This window comes from Hyaena hyaena, unplaced genomic scaffold (assembly GCF_003009895.1).
Source record: "Hyaena hyaena isolate Hyena2069 unplaced genomic scaffold, ASM300989v1 scaffold_858, whole genome shotgun sequence".
Taxonomy (NCBI): Eukaryota; Metazoa; Chordata; class Mammalia; order Carnivora; family Hyaenidae; genus Hyaena; species Hyaena hyaena.
In genome coordinates this window covers 787,591-808,418 of record NW_024081484.1, presented here as the reverse complement: position 1 = coordinate 808,418, position 20,828 = coordinate 787,591, and the positions used below count along the sequence as shown (strand labels likewise).

The 20,828-nt window shown below is 33.6% G+C and overlaps 1 protein-coding gene across 1 annotated transcript in view; it reads right to left on the bottom strand.

The window, feature by feature from the left end:
- Positions 1-20,828, bottom strand: part of LOC120222228 (RUN domain-containing protein 3B) — a gene marked incomplete at its 3' end in the record, with an annotated part of 90,307 nt that overhangs the window by 28,116 nt on the left and 41,363 nt on the right. Inside the window, exon 3 of the mRNA XM_039219967.1 lies at positions 625-758. Coding sequence (XP_039075898.1) covers positions 625-758 — 134 coding nt within the window. The remainder of the gene's footprint in view (positions 1-624; positions 759-20,828) is intronic.

Genomic DNA, 20,828 nt, shown 5'->3' with positions numbered 1-20,828 from the left:
GCAAATAATACCCTGGTACTATATGAAAATAAATTTGACATTATGGACCTCCAGGATTCTTCAGGACACTGAGAGCCACTAGGTTAGGTAACTCAAAAAATGTGGAAACTTCACAGAATAGGAAAAATTTTATTGTGCTTCTCATAAAAAACCAAACTCATAGGGGCGCCTGGGTGGCTTAGTCGGTTAAGCGTCCGACTTTCGCTTAGGTCATGATCTCGCGGTTCGTGGGTTTGAGCCCCGCGTCGGGCTCTGTGCTGACTGCCAGCTCAGAGCCTGGAGCCTGTTTCAGAGTCTGTGACTCCCTCTCTCTCTGACCCTCCCCTGCTCACTCTGTCTCTCTCTCTCCCTCTCCTAGAAATAAAAAAAAAAAAAACTCATAACAACTAGCTATAAACCTTTTTGCTATTCATAAGGCCACAGTGAAGATTCAAGAGAATTTTAAAATAACTACATGCAATTAAAAGAAATCAAAACAAGCCTACAAAAGATGTCAAACTTGGTCAAGTGCTTAATCCCAACAAAGAAAAAATATCACTTAGCAAAGAGCTCAGAATTTTCTATTTGGGTCAAAAGTTTTTAGGATTAGATTATATACATTGCATATTATTATTTATGTCTTACCTTAGCTCTAGAAGAACTGACATTTTCCATATTTTCAATGCTGCAGATACAATTCTGTGAAACTTTCCGGCAAGCCACTCTGATATAGTCCCAGAAGCTACGAGGACTTTCATAACCAAACCAGGTTACTTGACCTTCAGGAGACAAATTGCAATACAAAATAAAAGAAAACTAGACTAGAAAATTCAAAATACAAGAATAAAATTCTAAAACATAAAAGCATAATGTACCATAGTGAAAAGGGTAATGATCTCATTGGCAAACAGCCTTAAATTTAGTCGGGCTCTACCTTTAATTAGTTGTGCTACTGTAGGCAATTCATTTAATGGACCTTGATCATGGTTTTCTCAACAATGAAATCAAATGAATTAAAGAAAAAGGGACTAGACACCAATCTAGATCTATCTAGATCTGTCTGTTAGTACCCAGAAAACCCTCCTTGTGGTTCTAGTTAACCATTAATTCACATGTCACCGGCTGCATTTTAAGCCTTTCTCTAATTAGAGAAACAAAAGATAATAACACAACCTTTTTCCTCCTCTTCACAAGGAAATTTCAAAGAAAAAAAACAATGTGTGGTCTACCATCTAAGTAAGCATGATGAACTGGAATCCTGCATTCACTGATTATTCATTATCTACCCAATCATTCTCCTCTGGAAAGCCATAACGGCATTCATCTGTTCTCTTCTATTGGCCACCCATGAAAATTCCTTCATACATTTACCATTATAATTTTTTCATATTTGGGTAGTTATATGTCTGTTCATGAGCGAATGTTCTTTTGTGTCTAACTCCTATCAGTATTACTGTTTCTATGTGGGACTCTCGAGTGGTGGGTCTATGGGAACCATTTTGTACTCTGAGCATTTTTCAGCAGAATATAAGAGACATCTTAATTTTCTTTAGTTTTTCTGGAATGATTAGTCTTACCTAAGGAAGCTGTTTAATCTTAATGTAGAAGGATCTTTCTGTTTTTTACATTGTAAGTCTGTGCTTCCTAATTATTTATTTATCTCAAATCTTCCTTTCCCCAGTAATAGTTTCTAGCAACATCAAAAGCGTTCTTGTCAATAAGCACTGTCTTAGGAGCAACATCTCAAATGGTACTTCAGTGGTTTCCAATCATAGAAGCTTGACACAGTAACTGGGCTGCTTTTTAAAAAATACACATGCAGGGACTCTACCCCAAGCTAAATAGTCAAAATCTTTAAGGGCATGACCAGGCATAGGAAATTTTTTAAAAAGATCACCTTGCTATTTCTAATAATATTCTTATGGTTAATTAACCAATAGAAATTGTACATATCATGATAGGAAACTCTTATTCATTATTCAGGACACTTTAAAGTCCTTTTCTTCTTGTAACCCATGTATGATCTCTACAGTGGATCAATACCTTCCTATGTGTTGACACAGCACCCTGTGCTTATTTATCCCTATAAATGTTTACTTGATTATCTTACATATTTGGGGTAAAATCAGTAAGGCAAAGAGTGTGTCTTACTGTCTTTAAATCAGTCTCTAACATTTGACACATGCTTGGCTCAAAGTAGGCGTTCAGAAAATATTTGTTAAACAAACCAACTGGTGAATTAACACAAAAGAGATCATCTTAATTATATATAAAAATATGATTTTTAAAAATCTGAGTATCTTTTTATAGTGACAGTTCAATGACAATCTGAGAAGACGTCCACATGCTGGATTACAAAAGTCAACCATTCTGACAAACATACCTTTGTCTATATACATAATAATAAAAAAGCATCTATAAATCTTTATACAACTATTTCTATAACTCAATATCTCTTTAAAAATCAAACCTTACTACCTACAAAAACAAATTTATAGGAATACTTAAAATCTTCCTTCTTCCTCTCAATCTCTCCCCACCACTTTTCCTTTGCTCCCTCTGTTCTTTGGGTTAAAAAAGTTCCTGGTACAGTGTATCAGTATACTTTGTCTTTGAGACAACATCAATTTGTTAGCCATTTGGAGAGAAGGCAAGATGCCTATTGGTTAAGAATATGAGCTCTTGAGTCAGGGGAATATGAATTAGATCACTTTCTAGCTAATAAGTTAACTTCTCTATAAATCTGGGTTTCTTCTGTAAGTTACCAATAATGGTAGTACCATTCATACTATATGATAGTAGTGTTATCTCATGGATTCATTCAATGAGATAATCTGTGTGCAGCAAGTAGTTATCATGGATTCAATGAGATTATCTGTGTGCAGAAATTAGTAGACAGACCGGTACAGATGATAACAATTATTACTACAGTTATCGCTACTATCATACAAATAGTTAAATGACCCAAGCTCCTGTGTACTGTAAACAAAGTGAGAATGAGATGCAAAATTAAATTTTTCCCATTACTTGCTCAGGATCTAGAAAAATTCTTAAAATTTGCTAATTCAGCCTTTTCACATACCATTTTAAATTCACCTCCCCAAGATGGCTCTAGTCTCAATTAATCTTGTTTGGCTTCTACTAAGTAAGATCATTCCATAATTTAAAATGAGAGGTATGGCAGCCAGACTTTCAGAAAGACGGGATCTTAAAGAAAGGGAACATTACAAGGTTTCTGTGTCAACTTTATTTTAAACCTTCTCATACGTTTGACACGGCTAAAGAAAATAATTTGAGAAGTTTCAAAATAAAGCTATCAAAAAGTCCCAAAAGAATATAACAAAGCCCGTTTAGGAGGAGAGGAAACAAAGATATCAAAAAACAAAATTTAGGCTAAGGTTAAACAGAAGGAATGGACACTAAATCTGTGGGAATCTAGCTATGGGTAAGATATGCTATCTGCAAGACTTTTACCCAAGAGACCATGGCAAGATTTTCCAGATTACAAACTGAGAAACTAAACAATTAACAGAATGACATATCATCACAATTTGCAGGGCCTTAAAAAAATAACCTGTAGTATCTTCACAACACTTTTATCTACTCAGCAAACTAGACTTAAGGATGACTTGGCTTGATTCTGCCTTCCTTCTTCTTCCATGTGTATCATGTCCAAAGTGAAGTTCTGAATTCAAGACACTGAATTTTTCACATTCAAAAGAATCTCTTTTAATTAAGAGAAGGTGCGTTCCCTTGCTAGAATCTCCAAACAAACTCTCATGTAAATTGTGTATCCTAGAATTTTATTTAAATAATTAAATAAATTCTGCATCTATGAAAGGTTAAATTTAATTAAAATAATGGAAGTGTTCAAATATTTACTTGAAATATTATTTGAAGATCACTTTTAATTAAACACAGATTAATGGCAAAGATGTTCCGTAATCACTATTCAACAGAAAAAATTAAAAAACAAAGCTACAAGTGGATCATGCCTTCAAAAATAACTACTGAATAAACAATCACTCCTCAAATACTTTCATTTCCTTTAAAAATAACCATAAAAGCAGATCACACAGCAAGAAAACAACTAGTTTATATCTTGAAGAAATTGTATTCTAGAGAATACACTGTCACTAACAAAATTATTTTTAAAGCTCTTGGTAAGTGTATAATACGCTTTCAGTTACATGTTTTCCTAGAAGTTAACTTTTAGCAATGACAAAGTTAACAAACGTCCCCAAACTTATTGACATTCCATCAATCCAACTCTAATTCACTTTAAGGCAAAGAAAGAAAGGGTGAAAAGTTTTCTAGACTAAAAGGTAATGTGCTACTAGCCAACTATGTGAGATCTTTCCCACCAAGCTGCATTATTTTCAGCCCCTAACAATGGCCTGTCTAATGTTACTCTAAAATTACTCTTCTAAAAAATTTTAAAAATAGGGGCGCCTGGGTGGCTTAGTCGGTTAAGTGTCCGACTTTCGCTTAGGTCATGATCTCGCGGTTCGTGGGTTCGAGCCCCGCGTCGGGCTCTGTGCTGACTGCCAGCTCAGAGCCTGGAGCCTATTTCAGTCTGTGACTCCCTCTCTCTCTGACCCTCCCCTGCTCACGCTGTCTCTCTCTCTCTCTCTCTCTCCTAGAAATAAATAAAACATTAAAAAAAATTTTTTTTAAATAAAAATAAAATAAATAAAAGTACTCTTTTGTCTTAGATGTCTGTTCACATCATGCAATATATTTGTGTTTTGCTTATATCTTGTTCACAAGATATAATGTCACATTCTAATGTGACCTTCTGAGAACAAGGACTAAATTTTCTAAAATGGTTCTCTACTAAGTAGTGGCTAATGACACATCATCTGTTGATAATATAAAATATAAATGAATCTTTTAAGTGACTTCCTTTCTCCATCCTTTGTATTAGTGCTTACCTATGTAAAGAGCAAATGAAAAACAGGTCCCACAAGCATAAGTCCTGTTAGTGTTACAATACATCACATAGATGACAATATCAAAGACTCTTACCTTGGAACTGCCATTCAACTAGACAAGCAATAAAAAACAGTCCCATCAAATTTTAATTAACCACTCTGAAAGTTTTCAGATACTTAATGGAAAATGGTTACTTGTGGATTCATTGTTGCCAATATATTACTATTTAGATATACAACTTTTCACTTTAAATTTTGTAACAGCAATCCTAAATTTCGTACTGCTAATTTATAAAATTATTATATTTTATAAATATATTCTATTATATTTTATTTAAAAATATAACAAAAAATAAAACTATTTTCTATTATAGTTTTGCTAAACAGAGAAAATTTCTGTTTCTGCACAGGGACAGAATCTTTTCCTTTAAGAAAAAAAAAGCACTGGGGTGTCTGCCTCGGTGGCTCAGTTAAGCGTCTGACTTAGGCCCAGCGTATGATCTCACAGTTTGAGAGTTCAAGCCCCACGTCGGGCTCTGTGCTGACAGCTCAGAGCCTGAAGCCTGCTTCGAATTCTGTGTCTCCCTCTCTCTCTGCCCCTCCCATGCTCATGCTCTGTCTCTCCTTGTCAATAATAAACATTAAAAAAATTACTATTAATAGCTGAGGTTCCTATTTATTAGATCACTCAGCTCTGAAAGTAAACTAATGACATTGATAATTAATTTTCTATGTAAAAGCTCATATATTCTAAAAACAGGAATCAAATTTAAACACTTTAAAAACAACTTTAATTACATATTAAGCCAAATCTTAGGAAATATAAGTCTAGACTGGACACTCAATTGTATACCTATATTGCTAGCTCTGGATGTTACTTACAGGACATCTTAAGTAAATCATTTAGCAACTATGAATCTTAATTTACAAAATATAATTATTATACTTTGTTACTGACAATGTCTTATTCACTGGTAAGAAGTTTACCACAAATACCAATAATATGTATCTATACCATAAAAATGAGTCAATTCTTAACTGTCCACAAAATTTAAGATGACCAGGTTCATCAAAAATCCAAAATTACATTTGACTTAATAAGCTTTTTATCCCAGTAATTTTACCATCTTTCTGAGTACAAAGGTTTTGTTTTTTTCTTCTGCCAGTGTTTTAACATAAGGCTTAAAATACTGGCAGACAGAATTAGAGTACTTAAGGCTGAAATCCATAAAGAGAGCAACACATCAATGTGCAGCCCCGAAGAAATCAAGCATAATTTGTTTCTGTAGTGATTAAGGCTATATGTAGAGAATACAAAACAAACAAAACTGTTTAAAATGATTACTTGTGGGAATGAGGATTGAGAAAGTAAGACGTTTTCTACTTTCTATCTTTTGTCTTAATTACAATCCTTAAAAATAATGACTATATATTTCATTTCTAATTTAAAAATATAACAAAAGGCTAGCTCTTAAGTACAGAGCCTAGCAGTGCTTTGCAGACAGCAGGAACTCAATTCAAAACTTCTGAATAAGTGAATAAACGCATGCATTCTACCTGGGAGAAAGGAAACTAAGAAATTTATTCCCACTAATGGTTCAAGAATAGCAAAGGAGTTATTGTTACTGCTCATGTATGTTTCACTGAGTGACTGGAAAAATCACACAGCTTCCCTAAGCCCTCATTTTGCATGTAATACAAATATTATTACAGAGTAGTTACAAAAATGAGGAAACTAATAATTATCATATCATTATGAGTTAGAGTAAAATGTAAATTAGAGATACACATGATTAATAAAGGTGATTAAAACTATGGAACTTAGAGAAATGTGGAGGGGGTCACAAGAGAAAGGAAAGTAAAATGATTATATTGTGTGGGTTTACAATAAGATTTTAATTTAAAAAATTAGCATAGGCATATTTGTGCTCTCTGGATTAACAAAAACGTAAAAAGAAAGCTTTGCAAAACCCATGCAATGTACTAAAAAAGATCACTTAACTGATACAGCCCTCCCCAGTAAGTCAATTCCATGCTCCCGCGCAGCTCAGTGGCGGGAGACATCACCAGCAAGAGTACCTTGAAGAGGTATTTGGAGATGAGCCAGCCATCTGCAACTTTGGGATATCTCTTTAAAAAAAATAAACAACAACAACAACAACAACACAGATATTTCAGAAACCTGCCATCAAGTTTACAATTGCAAAGTGAATAGCCCAAATAAGATGGCTACACATAATCTGGATGCAGTAAACACTACTTTTACCTAATAAATAAAATGAACTCAGTTAAGATGAAAGGAGATACACTTAGCATGTAAATCAAGTTGGTCCCTTGTATCCTATTCTACTGGAGAAGGGAGGGGATTTGCAAGTCACAGAAATAGGTTCCCTGTTTGTTTCAGGGCCATGATTCTTCCCAAACATGATACACCAACGATAACACAGCAAAAAGAACAAAGCTTGATTGAATTTGCTAGCTTTGTACTTCAGAATTTATAAGATTGGTTAGGAAAATTTCTATTAAACTATATGGCTTATAAAGTTTTTAACTTTAAAAATAAATATACTTTTTACTTGGTAATTTTTCTGAAAGTTATAAATAAATTCAAAGAGCAGCTCTCTTGCTTTTCTGGACTAAGAAGAGTTAAAGTTAGTATGTTTTTTTCTTCTTTTGTGAATTATGAGAACAGCATTTAGGTATCAAGTAGAGAGTCAGTTTAAGCAATGTTAAATAAATGCCTAGTTCATGCAAAATACTGTTTTATTTCCTACGTTATTATTGTTTAAAAACCACCATCTGGAAAAGTACTGTAAACTCTTGCTATGTTGTTTGGAAATTCCTAGTATAATTACACAGGAAAACTCCAAAGCCAAATTTCTAAAGTTGCAGTCCCCCAAAATGATCTTTTCTTCTCTCATAACCAAACACTGAAATCTCTAACAGGACATGGTCCCATATGCCTTGCCAATTATTTATACCCTTTATGAAACCAAGCAAAACCAACTGCCCACACAGTCAGTAATGTATGAAAATAAAAGGAAGAAGACATACATAGTTTGAATACCAATTCTTAACGTTTAAACCACATTATCTTTGCCCTGAAAACAAAGTTATGTGTATTATTTGTAGTCATTAACATAATCAAAAAAGTTATCAAAGTAAAAACAATTTCTATGAAAATAGTACTTAAAGGAATTTTATTTCAAAAAATGCATCAAATAAGATATATCATGTCCCGATTTATGTCATGACTTAATCCTTGGTGTGAAGTAAGAAATAGTTACTAACTCTATTATAAATCACAATTTATAGATTAGTTTTTTTTCAAAGCTGTTAGTATGTTAGCCTTTATGTCCCCATTACGTAAATAGTTTTAATTTTGGCTGTAAAATACCATGTGAAAATTTAGAAAGTTAAAATGCTTTCACTTATTTGTAGGACTTAATTTCTTTAATCATAATTTAATATCTTACTCTAGGTCAGTTACAAACAACCAGAAGCATCCCACCAAATAACCATCCACTAGATTCCAAATTATCTGTAATCAAATTTCAACATCTCTTTCATTTTATAGATGAGAAAGAAGAGGCCCAGGGAGAGCCTGCCTAGACCCATCTCTGTTCGCTGTAACCTCACGCTGATCTATTCATCAAATTCAGACATATTTGACAGAGGAAAATCAGTCAGCTGGTTTTTGTGGTTGGTTATGAATTCAAAACGACAGCCGAAGGAAGGGAGGAAGGGAGNAAACGACAGCCGAAGGAAGGGAGGAAGGGAGGGAGGGAGGGAGGAAAGGAAGGAAAGGAAAGGAAAAGAAAGGAAGGAAGGAAAGGAAAGGAAGAGAGAGAGAGAAGGGGGGGAGGTAGGGAGGGAGGAAGGAAGGAAAGAAGGAAGGAAGGAAGGAAGGAAGGAAGGAAGGAAGGAAGGAAGGAAGGAAGGAAGGAAGGAAGGAAGGAAGGAAGGAAGGAAGGAAGGGGCAATAAATATCTGTGACTGGGGTGAATATTTTTCATACAAAGTTTAAATTCTTAGCATAGTTGTTGCCAAAAGAGTAAAAAAATAAGTGAACCACAAATCACATTATTTCAGAATGGCCCAAGGAGTTCTGTTTGAAGAAAAGGTACTCATTTGCAACTGAAATAAAACGCTTTGTTATAAAATATGCTAATGTTAAGAGAAAGTGAAACAGTATTTTACCATTCAGTAGCTTAGAAAAAGTTTCAACAAGACCAAATAAACCGAATAAACAAAAAGTGTTTTTGTCCAAAAACAAAATTCATTCAGATGCACCATTATAACCATATCATACATGGTTATAGTAGTGTTAATTTCTGAAATTGCAGCCAAAACAAGAGTCTACTCAGAGATGGATCCAATAAAAAAAAATATGTAATCATACTAAAGACAATATTTTCTGACCCAAACAGTACTGAACTTTCAAAAACAAATAACTGAAATAAATGCAACTATAATCTTTTTATTAATTTAGAAACTGGCCCTCAAACAGGAAAGATTACTACTGACCATAAATGAACTTGCCTTGGTGATAAGACTGAATTCTAATTTATGAATATGACATTTATTCTTCCATTTTTTTCATGTTAGCCCTTGCTCCAACTTTAGCTTTCTATTCATTTGATTTCTTTGATGACTAAGCTACATTAATTATCATGACATGTAATTTGTTTTTTTTTTCTTCTTTTTTTTTTTTTTTAATTTTTTTTTTAATGTTTTATTTATTTCTAGGAGAGAGAAAGAGAGAGAGACAGCGTGAGCAGGAGAGGGTCAGAGAGAGAGGAGTCACAGACTCCGAAACAGGCTCCAGGCTCTGAGCTGGCAGTCAGCACAGAGCCTGACGCGGGGCTCGAACCCACGAACTGCGAGATCATGACCTAAGTGAAAGTCGGACGCTTAACCGACTAAGCCACCCAGGGGCCCCATGACATGTAATTTGATAAGTGTTAACAACTATACAGAAGGTGAACATTTGTCTTTACTATATTCTAATTTTCTCTATCTCTGTGTATATATTTTTATAATACAGTTATAGATAAATGACTTTATTTTTAAATGATCCAAGATGGATGGATTTTCAAGTTGACTGCCACTTGTAAGACAAATAACAAAAAATGATTAAAAATTATCAGATAGTAATTCAGAATTTTCACAAGTTTTCTTTTTAAATAGGCAGTACCAGAAAGAATATACTTTATTCTGTCACTGATAATATTCCAAGTTCTTGTTCTTTGAGATTTTGAACCTTCAACCATGTATTTATATGTAAGAGAAAAATCATTCAGTGAAGCAATATTTACAATTGCAGTATGCATTATAATGTAGTTAACAAAGAAACAATATTCTTTTCTATGTGATAATTTTTCATTTCTTAATAGATTCTGAATTAAATTATAATATTATATAAACTTATCTTAAGTGATCAAAAGACTGCTTTAAAGTGACATTTAGGGGCACCAGGGTGGCTCAGTCAGTTAAACATTTGACTTCAGCCCAGGTCTTAATATGGCCGTTTGTGAGTTCAAGCCCCACATCAGGTTCTTTCCTGAAAGTTCAGAGCCTGGAGCCTACTTCAGATTCTGTGTCTCCCTGTATCTCTCTCTCTGCTTCTCTCCTGCTCATGCTCTGTCTTTCTCTCAAAAATAAACATTAAAAAAATTTTAATGACATTTATAGATGGTAGGTATATTAGAAACAAAAGCATCTGTTCAGTCGTTCAACAACTTTTAAAACTGAGTATCAAAACCTTGAAAACATTTTACATTTTAAAAGCCATGGTGACTTTAAAGGAAAGACATGTAAGAATTTTAATAAAATAAAAATATTAGGTTACATGAACGTACAACTCCTGAAATTAGAAAATCAGAAAGCTGTAGGACATAAATTAAGATGCCCCACAAAAATAAAGTCCATTAAACTGTGCAATCTCCTTCCTGTTCTATAAAAATGAGAAATGTTTGAGTATTAAAAGTGATCAAAACTATTGCTGAATTCATGTAACAAAAAATTCACTGAAACAGCAACTTTCCATTACTTAAACAAAATATAACTTAATAATCACAAGTACTATAAGCTGCTCTATGCTAATTCCACAAAAATCAACAGGTCAAACTGGAAACATTCCATTATTTCCTAGCTACAAATACAGATAAATACACATAAGCATGAACTACCATCAGAAATCGTTAATTCCTGCTAAATCCAAGAATCTGTATTATCTGGTAGAATTATAAATTTCTTTACCTCTCCATATTTAAAATCGACATACAAAAATATCTGAGGAAATGTTATCAACAATGGATATTATTTAAGTATTTTCATAATATTTTCTATTAGGTAGTCAGCACTCCCATTCCGAAGGCAAACCTAAATTTGGAATTCTTAATTTGAGGGGCTTTGGAAGTGAAGTTCATGTAAAATAAACCTAAAAATTCTCCAGAAATAACAAAGTTTAAAACCACTAGTAAATCTTTCATTCTGTAAATAAATAAATATTTAAATTGAGGGGTTGAAATGACCTCTTGAAAATTCTGGTTTGGTTGTAAAACATAAAGACTATTTTGTCTGTATCTCCGAATAAATACAAATACTAAAAACATTTTTCTTGCTCTTCACTCATAAATGCTTATAGCAAATAGTAATTAAGAGTACTACTACAATCATATGGCTCCAAATACAGCCAAGTTTCCAAGTATGTGGAGATTATGTATATTAGAATTATAACCATTCACAAATTATATAAAACCAAAAGAAGAAAAATATTTCAGATGTTTCAAAACAGAAATAATAAACTCTCAAGTGAAAAATGAGAATAAAATAAAATAATACTAATAGTAATCTTGTAAAAAGACCACTAACAGGGAGGAAAAAAAGCCATTATTGATCAAAGTGGGCTACATAAGAGCTAGTTTCATGTGATTTAAAAAGGTGGTTTTTTTTTTTCCTATTTTAGGGTTATTAAGAAAACTCACCCCACAAAACAGGGAAAGGTCATAATCAGGAAATTACAAAAAAAGATTTGTAATAAACATGAAAATATACGCAATCTCATTTGCAAGTAAATGCAAGTTAAAATAACAGAATATTTTATGTATTTCATACTAACAGAAGGCCAAAAAGTTATTTTTCCCTATCAGCTAAAAGTTTTAAATATTAACAATAATATAATGAGGATACGAGAAAAATAACAATTACATACATTATTATTGGTACTTTTCTGGTAGACGATATAGCAAAATATATTAAAATAATTGTATATAAATCAGAATATGTACCCTATGATTTCTATAATTGTAACTCTAAGAATTTATTAGTTACTACCATTAACAGGAAATAATTTTAAAGAAATCAGAAAACTACATAAAAATAAATGTTCAGGGATAGAAGAGCATGTTTATGAAAGGGAAAATTGGAGAAAAAATAAATAAGAAATTAATTATTGGTTAATTCATGTAACAGAATATTATGCACTTATTAAACATGAAATGGAAATATACTCAAGAAAATAGAAAACATTTCTTCAAACAAAGCCTTGTACATGATATAACTTAATGCTAAGTGAAAGAAGCCAAGCAAAGGACATTATCTAATGTCCCTTAAATAGATACACTAAAGGTGTTATATCCATATAATGGATAGACATAAACGGGTGAATGAACTACTGGTACACACTACAACATGGATGAACCTTGAAAACTTAATGCTAAGTGAAAGAAGCCAAACAAAGAAGGTCATGTATTTTATGATTTCATTTACACGAAATGTCCAGAATAAGTAAATCCAAAAACAAAACAAAACACCCAAAACCCTGAAAGTAAATTAGTGATTGCCAGGGGAGGATGGTGGCAAGAAAAGAAGTGACCATACAATGGGTACAGAGTTTCTTTTTACAGAGATGAAAATGTTTTGGAACTAGGCAGTAGTGGTAGTTGCACAATAATTTGAATATACTAAAAATCACTGAATTACACATTTTAAGATGGTTAAAATGATGAGTTTAGGATCCATTTAATCTCACTTAAATCTATAAAAAATTTTTAAATGGAAAATACCATATGGCCATGAAAAGATGCCTACAATATACGAAGGGCAAAATATAGATCATAGCAAAGGAAATACAAATATATACATTCAAATGCAAATAGATGTATAATATATGTGATAGGTATGCCAGCTGCAATTTACATATGGGCTATCTGGAAGATTTTATCAATACTTTCTACGGCTTTAAATTTGAATCTCTTGTCACTTTTAGGAGGAGTAGAGAGAAGAGGAAAGGCAAAAAGGGATTGGCAGTCCAAGAAGATAAAGTATATACAGAAAAAGGTTAAGTTAAAAAGTCAAGTCAAACAGTCTATATGACAGTTATGGAATACATGGAGGAAGTAGCTTTTCAAAAGGCATCAGAAAAACAAGAAATAATCATGGCTACAAACTTAATAGTAAATAAAGTATAGGAGTAGAATTGTAACTGAAAATACAGAGATTTGAGTAACACTTAAATTTTTTCAGTTAGTAATTTTTTCCATCATACTTTCCATAAGGCTTTTTGTCTTCAGATTCTATGTGTTTATTATTTACTGAAACTTAAATGTACTATATTATATAGGGGTTAATTTTATTTCCTATGCAATTTAATGAATCAAATATACTGTGCTATGTACTGTGTTTCAGAATTACTTGAATATTATGATTTTCTGAGATACAAAATCTGAAGCTTTCTTAAATTTCCAAGTGCATAACTTAAAAGGGTGTTTCTCAGAATGGTCTTGTCCATTGTCTAAAAGCCAAATTCTGCTAACCTTTAGGGGCACTTTCTTATCTCCTGTATCATGTTTTGGCTTAAGTATATGGGTTTTTATTGGGTGAGTTGCGTTCCTATGTTACTACAGAAACAATTCCAGTCTCATTTTGTGTTCAAGCCAAGAATCAAAAGTTGGAAGACCTTCAAAATGAACAAAGAAAATTCAAAAGCCAAATGAACAGGTTTATATTTATCCATTGTTTCTAATAGTGTTTATATGATACTTCAAAAGGTGGCCTCATGGGGAGGTAACTATTTATCATCTAAGTCAGGAAGAGCTTTGAGGTTCAAGCCAGTGTTCCTGAGCAATGCTAAGTGTCCTAACAATTCAACTGTATTGGAGAAATTCTAAAACATCAAGTCACAGGCTTCTAACTTATTTAAGAATCTGAATCCAGATGCTATTAGGAGAAAAACCCAGAGATGATTATTCTTACATCAAGGATTCTGTTTTCCAACATATATTCACTGAGTGCCTATCATATCCCAGGCACTAGAGATTTGGGATACATCAGTGAACAAAACAAAGATCTTAGCCCTGATAAGGCTTACATTTTAGTGGAGGTAAAGACAGATAATACACAATAAACATAAAAACTAAGTCACATAATATGTTAGAAATTAAGACTTAAAAAAGATAGTGCAGGAAAAGCAGGTCAAGAGAGTGTGGGGTTGTAAGGAAGGGAAGTGAATTAGAATTTAAAATATGGTGGAAGGGTTTAGGCCTCAAAGAGAAATTTTGAAATGGATAAGGGAGTTAACCATTCAGATGTGTAGAAGTGTTTTCTGTACACAGGGAGCAAACACTGTAATAATACACCATGGCAGGAATGTGCCTGCTGGAGTCAAGAGAAAGCAAAAGACCACTGAGGCTAGAACACAGTAATCTAAAAAGCAAAGAGGGGTCCACTGTACACAAGTGCAACCAGAAAATAATATTCAGAATCAAGGCAAAATCTAAATTGAATGTGAGTCAGTAGGCCCAGTGTTAGTAAGTACAATTAGCAGATTAATTCACATGAAATTTGACACAGTGTCTCATTATATTTGATCATTGTTTTCTTTAATAAGTAGTACCTTACTACTTGATAGTCTGTAGTCCTCTATGATATTTAGAGGCTTTTTCATTTTAGTCAGTTATATTCCATATAATCTTTACAAAATTCACTATCTTGCATCCCCACATCATCTAGCTGAAGTTTACAAGACTGTTTCTGACCACTTTACTACTCAATTTCATATTTTTCTTAAACTGTCTAAACAGTTCAGTCTAGACTATAGTCTATAATCAAAGTCACAGATGATATCTTAAAGAATTAAATTTTAATTTGAGCCACTTTTATACTTCTTTCCTGTATAAAGTCTTCCCCTGGCCTGTCCAAGAAGAACTAATACATTATTCTTTTGTGCTACATCATGCCCATTAATACTTATATTATGACTCAATGACACTACTGTACACCATTATTTGTTAATGTATCATCCTTCTGCCCTCCAAGACAGAGTTCCATATGAAAGCATACCTTAACTAATCTCCCAGAACCCCAGCACAGGGCCTAGATTGATTTCTAAGTAAGAGAGTGGGATAAAGAGAAGAGGGTATGGATATATGGAAACAATCAGGGGGAAAAGGCAAAGTGGGGAAAAAAAGAGGAAAGTATAGGTGAAGTGCCAAATTTAAGACACATACTCCAAAAGAACAGGAAATTCACACTATGATTCATTTCCAAAGGAGAGGAAAAGAAAGAGTTACATTTAGTCAAGAAAAATGTGGAAAGGTGATAGTAAAAGAATTCACTTTGGGGTTTCCTTTTTACTGTGTTGTATGACATATTACCCAACTTCCTAAAGTAACTGGGGATCAAAGAGTAGGAATTTTAAGTATTACCAATGAAAGAGTGGGATCTTTCCCCTTTTCAAAATATTTTAATGGGCAACAATAGAATTTGAATGAGTTATATTTTTTAATTTACAATGAATTTAATGTTGGTGTATATAGTTCTGATTTTTGAAAAACACAAGGAGTAATGTAATCAAGACCCTAAGATATGTAAGAGTTCCATTATCAAAAAACAAAACAAACAAAAAACCATAAAACAACAATTCCTTCATGCTGGTGCTATATAATCAACACCCACTCCACCTCCTAACTCTAACCCATGATCCTATTCTCTGAAACTATAGTTCAGCCTTTTCTAGAATGTCATATAAATGGAATCATACAATCTAAGAGTCTTGCTTCTTTCATCTAACATAATGCATATGAGATTCATCCATGTTGCCATGTGTAGAAAAAGGTTTTTTCCTTTTTATTCCTGAGTTTGTCCACTGTATGGATATATAGAATAGTTGGCTTATCCATTCATTACATGAAGGAAATTTGGGTTGTTTCCAATTTTAATGATTATGGATAAAAACTGCTATAAACAGCTCTTTGTGCAAATATAAGTTTTCATTTCTCTTAAGTAAAGAAATGGGATTGCTGGGAAACTACTTTGCATTCCCACAAGCAACATCTGAAAATTCCAATTTCCCCCCATCCTCATCAGAACTTCATACAAGTATGTTGTAGCACCTGACTGTGGTTTTAATTACATTTCCCAAATGACTAATGATGTTGAGCATCTTTTCACGTGATCACATGGCAGGCGTGTATTATCTCCGGTGAAGTACACAATTCAAATATTTGCCCCATTTTTAAATTGGGTTATTTTCATACTATTAGATACGTATAGTTCTCTGTATATTCTGGATTCAAGCCCTTTGTCAAATATGTGATTTGCAGCTATTTTATCCCAGCCCATGGCTTACCTTATTCCCTTAACAATGTCTGCTGGAGGACAAAAATTTTTAATTTTGATAGGGTTCATTTTATATTATTTTTTGGCTTTTATGGGTTCAGCTTCCATTGTTGTATCTAAAATCTTTTTTTTAAAAAGGCTTTATTTATTTCTAGGAGAGAGAGAGAGAGAGAGAGACAGCATGAGCAGGGGAGGGTCAGAGAGAGAGGGAGTCACAGACTGAAACAGGCTCCAGGCTCTGAGCTGGCAGTCAGCACAGAGCCCGATGCGGGGCTCGAACCCACGAACCGCGAGATCATGACCTAAGCGAAAGTCGGACGCTTAACCGACTAACCCACCCAGGCGTCCCTGTTGTATCTAAAATCTATTAGCCTAACTGAATATCACAAAGGTGTTCTATAGTTTTAATATTTTTATACTTTTATATTTTAAATTTAGTCTATGATCTACTTTGAAATAATTTTTGTATACAGTGTGAGGGATGGGTCAATATTCATTTTTTGCATATAAATATCCCATTGTTCCAGCATTACCTGTTAAAAAAGATTACCACATCACCAGTGAATTTCCTTTTCATCTTTGCTAAAAACCAATCAAGCACAGTTGTGTGGGTCTACTTCTGGACTCTATTCCATTGTATCTCTCTATCTATCTACCTACATATCTAAGCTTTCACTAATAATACACTGTTTTACTCATGGTATCTTGACAGTAAGTCTTAGATACTTTGAGTGTACAACTTTGTTCTTCCTTTATGAACCTGTTTGACATAGTCTAGTTATTTTGTCTGGCCATACAGAGAATTAGATTGGTATCTACAAAAAAAGCCTGCTAAGATTCTGATTGAGATTGAATTGAATCCATAGATGAATATCAAAAGAAGTGACATCTTAAGAATTATCTTGTCCAAAATGTCAACAGTACTAAAGTGGAAAAACCCAATTGCAGACTTCTGTAGTCACCTACTGCAAACCAAACATTTGTGACCACCCGTTGTTGAAACCTAAACCTTGTCAAGGAGATGGTTTTGGTGGAGGAGACTTTGGCAAGTAATTAGGTCATATACCCTCATGAATGGGATTGAGGCCTTTATAAACACACCACAGAAAGCTCCCTTGTTCCTTCTGCCATTTGAAGACAAAGCAAAAAGATGGTAGCTACAAACCACGAAGTAGGCCCTCACCACACATATCTGTCAGTGACTTTGATTGACTAGTCTCCAGAAATGTAAGAAATAAATTTCTGTTGATTATAAGCCACCCAGTCTATGGTATTTTGTTATGGTAGCCCAAACAAATTAACACAATGCCTCTTAAGAAAATTCTCTTCTATGAAATCTGGCCATGTGTAGCAACATGGATGGACCTTGAGGGTGTTATGCTGAGCGAAATAAGTCAGGCAGAGAAGGACAAATATCATATGTTTGCACGTATAGGAGGATTAGGAGGAACTTGACGGAGGAACAAGGGGGAGAAGAAGGGCGGAAATGGTGGGGGAAAGGGAGAGAGGCAAACGATGAGAGACTCTTGAATGCTGACAAAAACTGAGGACTGATGGATGTGGGGGGGAGGGGGGATGGGCATGGAGGAGGGCACTTTGGGGATGAGCACTGAGTGTTATGTAGAAACTAATTTGACAATAAACTATTTGTAAAAAAAAAAAAAAAAAGAAAGCATTAAAGGGGATGAAATTTGGTACATTTAAAAAAAAAAAAAAAAAAGAAAATTCTCTTCTAATACCTGGTTAGTGGAGAGCTTTTATCATAAACTAGTGTTGAATCATTGTCAAATTATCTACTGAGATGACTTTATGATTTTTATTCTTTAATCTGTTAATAAAATGAAATACATTAATTGATTTTCAAATACTGAAATGACAATTTCCAAGTTTGATTTGTTAATATTTTTCAAGGATTCTAGAGTCTATGTCCACAAAGACTATCAGTATATAGTTTCCTTTTCTTGTAGTATTTTTGTCGAGTGTTGTAGCAGACTAATGTTGACCTCATAAAATGAGTTGGGAAATATTGTCTCTTCTTTTTGGGAAAAGAATGGGAAGGATTGCTATTCTTTCTTTGTGTAAACACAGTCAACAATAAAATTATGTAGGCCTTGAGTTTTCTTTAAGGTTTTTAGCTACTAATTTAATAGATACAAGATTAGTCAGATTATCTATTTCTTTGTAAGATTTGTTACGTTTGTCTGTCAAGAAATTAGTCCATTTCATAGAAGTTGTCAAATTTATAGTCAGAGTTGTTCACAGTACTCACGTATCTTTTGAATATAGAGTCTGCAGTAAGATACCCTCTTTCATTCCTGATATTGGTAATTTGTGACTTCTCTTTTTCTTGGTCAGTCTAACCAGATGTTTATGAATTCTATGAACATTTCCAAACTACCAGTTTTTAATGTCATTGGTTTTATCTATCGTTTTTATAGGTTTTTTAAAAATTTCATTGATTTCTGCTTTGTTTTTTGTTGTTTTTTGTTTTTGTTTTTCTAGGGGTTTTTTTTGCTTTTGTTTTAATTTTCTCTCTTTTTAGTCTCCTAAAATAGAAGTTTACTGACTTTAGACCTTCCCTTTTTTCTAATACAATCTTTTAATACTTTAAATATCTTTCTAAGCACTGTTTTAACCATATATCACAAATTGATGTGATGCATATTAATTTTTCAGTCAGTCAAAATACTTTATCATTAAAAAATGTATTTCTTTTTAAAGTTCACACGTTTCTCCTACCCTCCCATCCCTCACCTCTGGCAGCACCAATCTGTTCTCTGTATCTGTGAGCTTTGTATTTTAAATTTCTTATTTTTTTAGACTCCACATATTAAGAGAGAGCATATGCTATGTGTCTTTCTTGGACTTATTTCACTTAGCGTAATGCCCTTGAGATCCATTACATGTTGTCAAAAATGGTAAGATTTCATTTTTTTATGTCTGAATAATATTCCATGATATATGTATACCACATCTTCTTTATCTTTTCATCCCTTGATGGACACTTAGGTTGTTTCCATATCTAGGCTACTATAAATAATACTGCAATGAACATGGGGGCTGCAGGTATCTTTCAAGTTAGTGTTTTTGTTTTCTTCAGATAAATACTCAGAAGCAGAAGTGCTGGATCATAGTTCTATTTTTAATTTTTGAGGTACATCCACATTGTTTTCCATAGTAACTGCACCAATTTACATGTCCACCAACAGTGCACAAGGGTTCCCTTTTCTCTACATCCTAATACTTGTTATTGCTTGTCTTTTTGGTTATAGACATTCTGACATGGTGTGAAGTGATATCTCATTGTGGTTTTGCTCTGTATTTTCCTGACGATGAGTAATATTGAATATCTTTTCATATACCTGCTGGCCATCTTTATGTCTTCTTTGAAAAATGTCTATTTAGATGTTCTGCCCAATTTTAATTCAGGTTTGTTTTTGCTATTGAGTTGTAGGAGTTCTTTATATATTTTAGATATTAACCCCTTATTGGATATATGATCTGCAAATATTTTCTCCCATTTAGTAGACTGCCTTTTCATTTAGTTGATTTCCTTTGCTTTGCAGAAACTTTTAGTTTGATGTAGTCCCACTTGTTTATTTTTGTTTGTGCTGCTTTTGCATTTGGCATCAGGCTTAAAAAATCACCACCAATACTTACGCCAAGGCACTTATGGCCTGTGTTTTTTTCTAGGAGTTCCCACAGGTCTTGCATTCATCTTTAATCCATTTTGAGCTAATTCATTGTATACAGTATAAGAAAGTGGTCCCAGGGCGCCTGGGTGGCTTAGTCGGTTAAAGCGTCCGACTTTCGCTTAGGTCATGATCTCGCGGTTCGTGGGTTCAAGCCCCGCATCGGGCTCTGTGCTGACTGGCAGCTCAGAGCCTGGAGCCTGTTTCAGTCTGTGACTTCCTCTCTCTCTGACCCTCCCCTGCTCACGCTGTCTCTCTCTCTCCTAGAAATAAATAAAACATTAAAAAAAAAAATTAAAAAAAAAAAAGTTCAAATAGTACTCTTTGGGCAAAAAGTTAAAGGCTCTCCCTTTATTCCCCAGAAGTTACCACTNGTTTATTCTTGGCTCCTTTGTAATAAATTAATTGACCATTTATATGAGGGGTTATTTCCGGGTTCTCTATTCTGTTCCTCTGGTCTATGGGACTGTTCTCAGGATACCACCATATTATTTTAATTAATAAAGCTTTGTAAGATAGCTTGAGATCAGGAAGTGTGATACCTCTAGTTTTGTTCTTGCTCAAGATTTCTTTAGCTATTTGGGGTCTTGTATGATTCCAT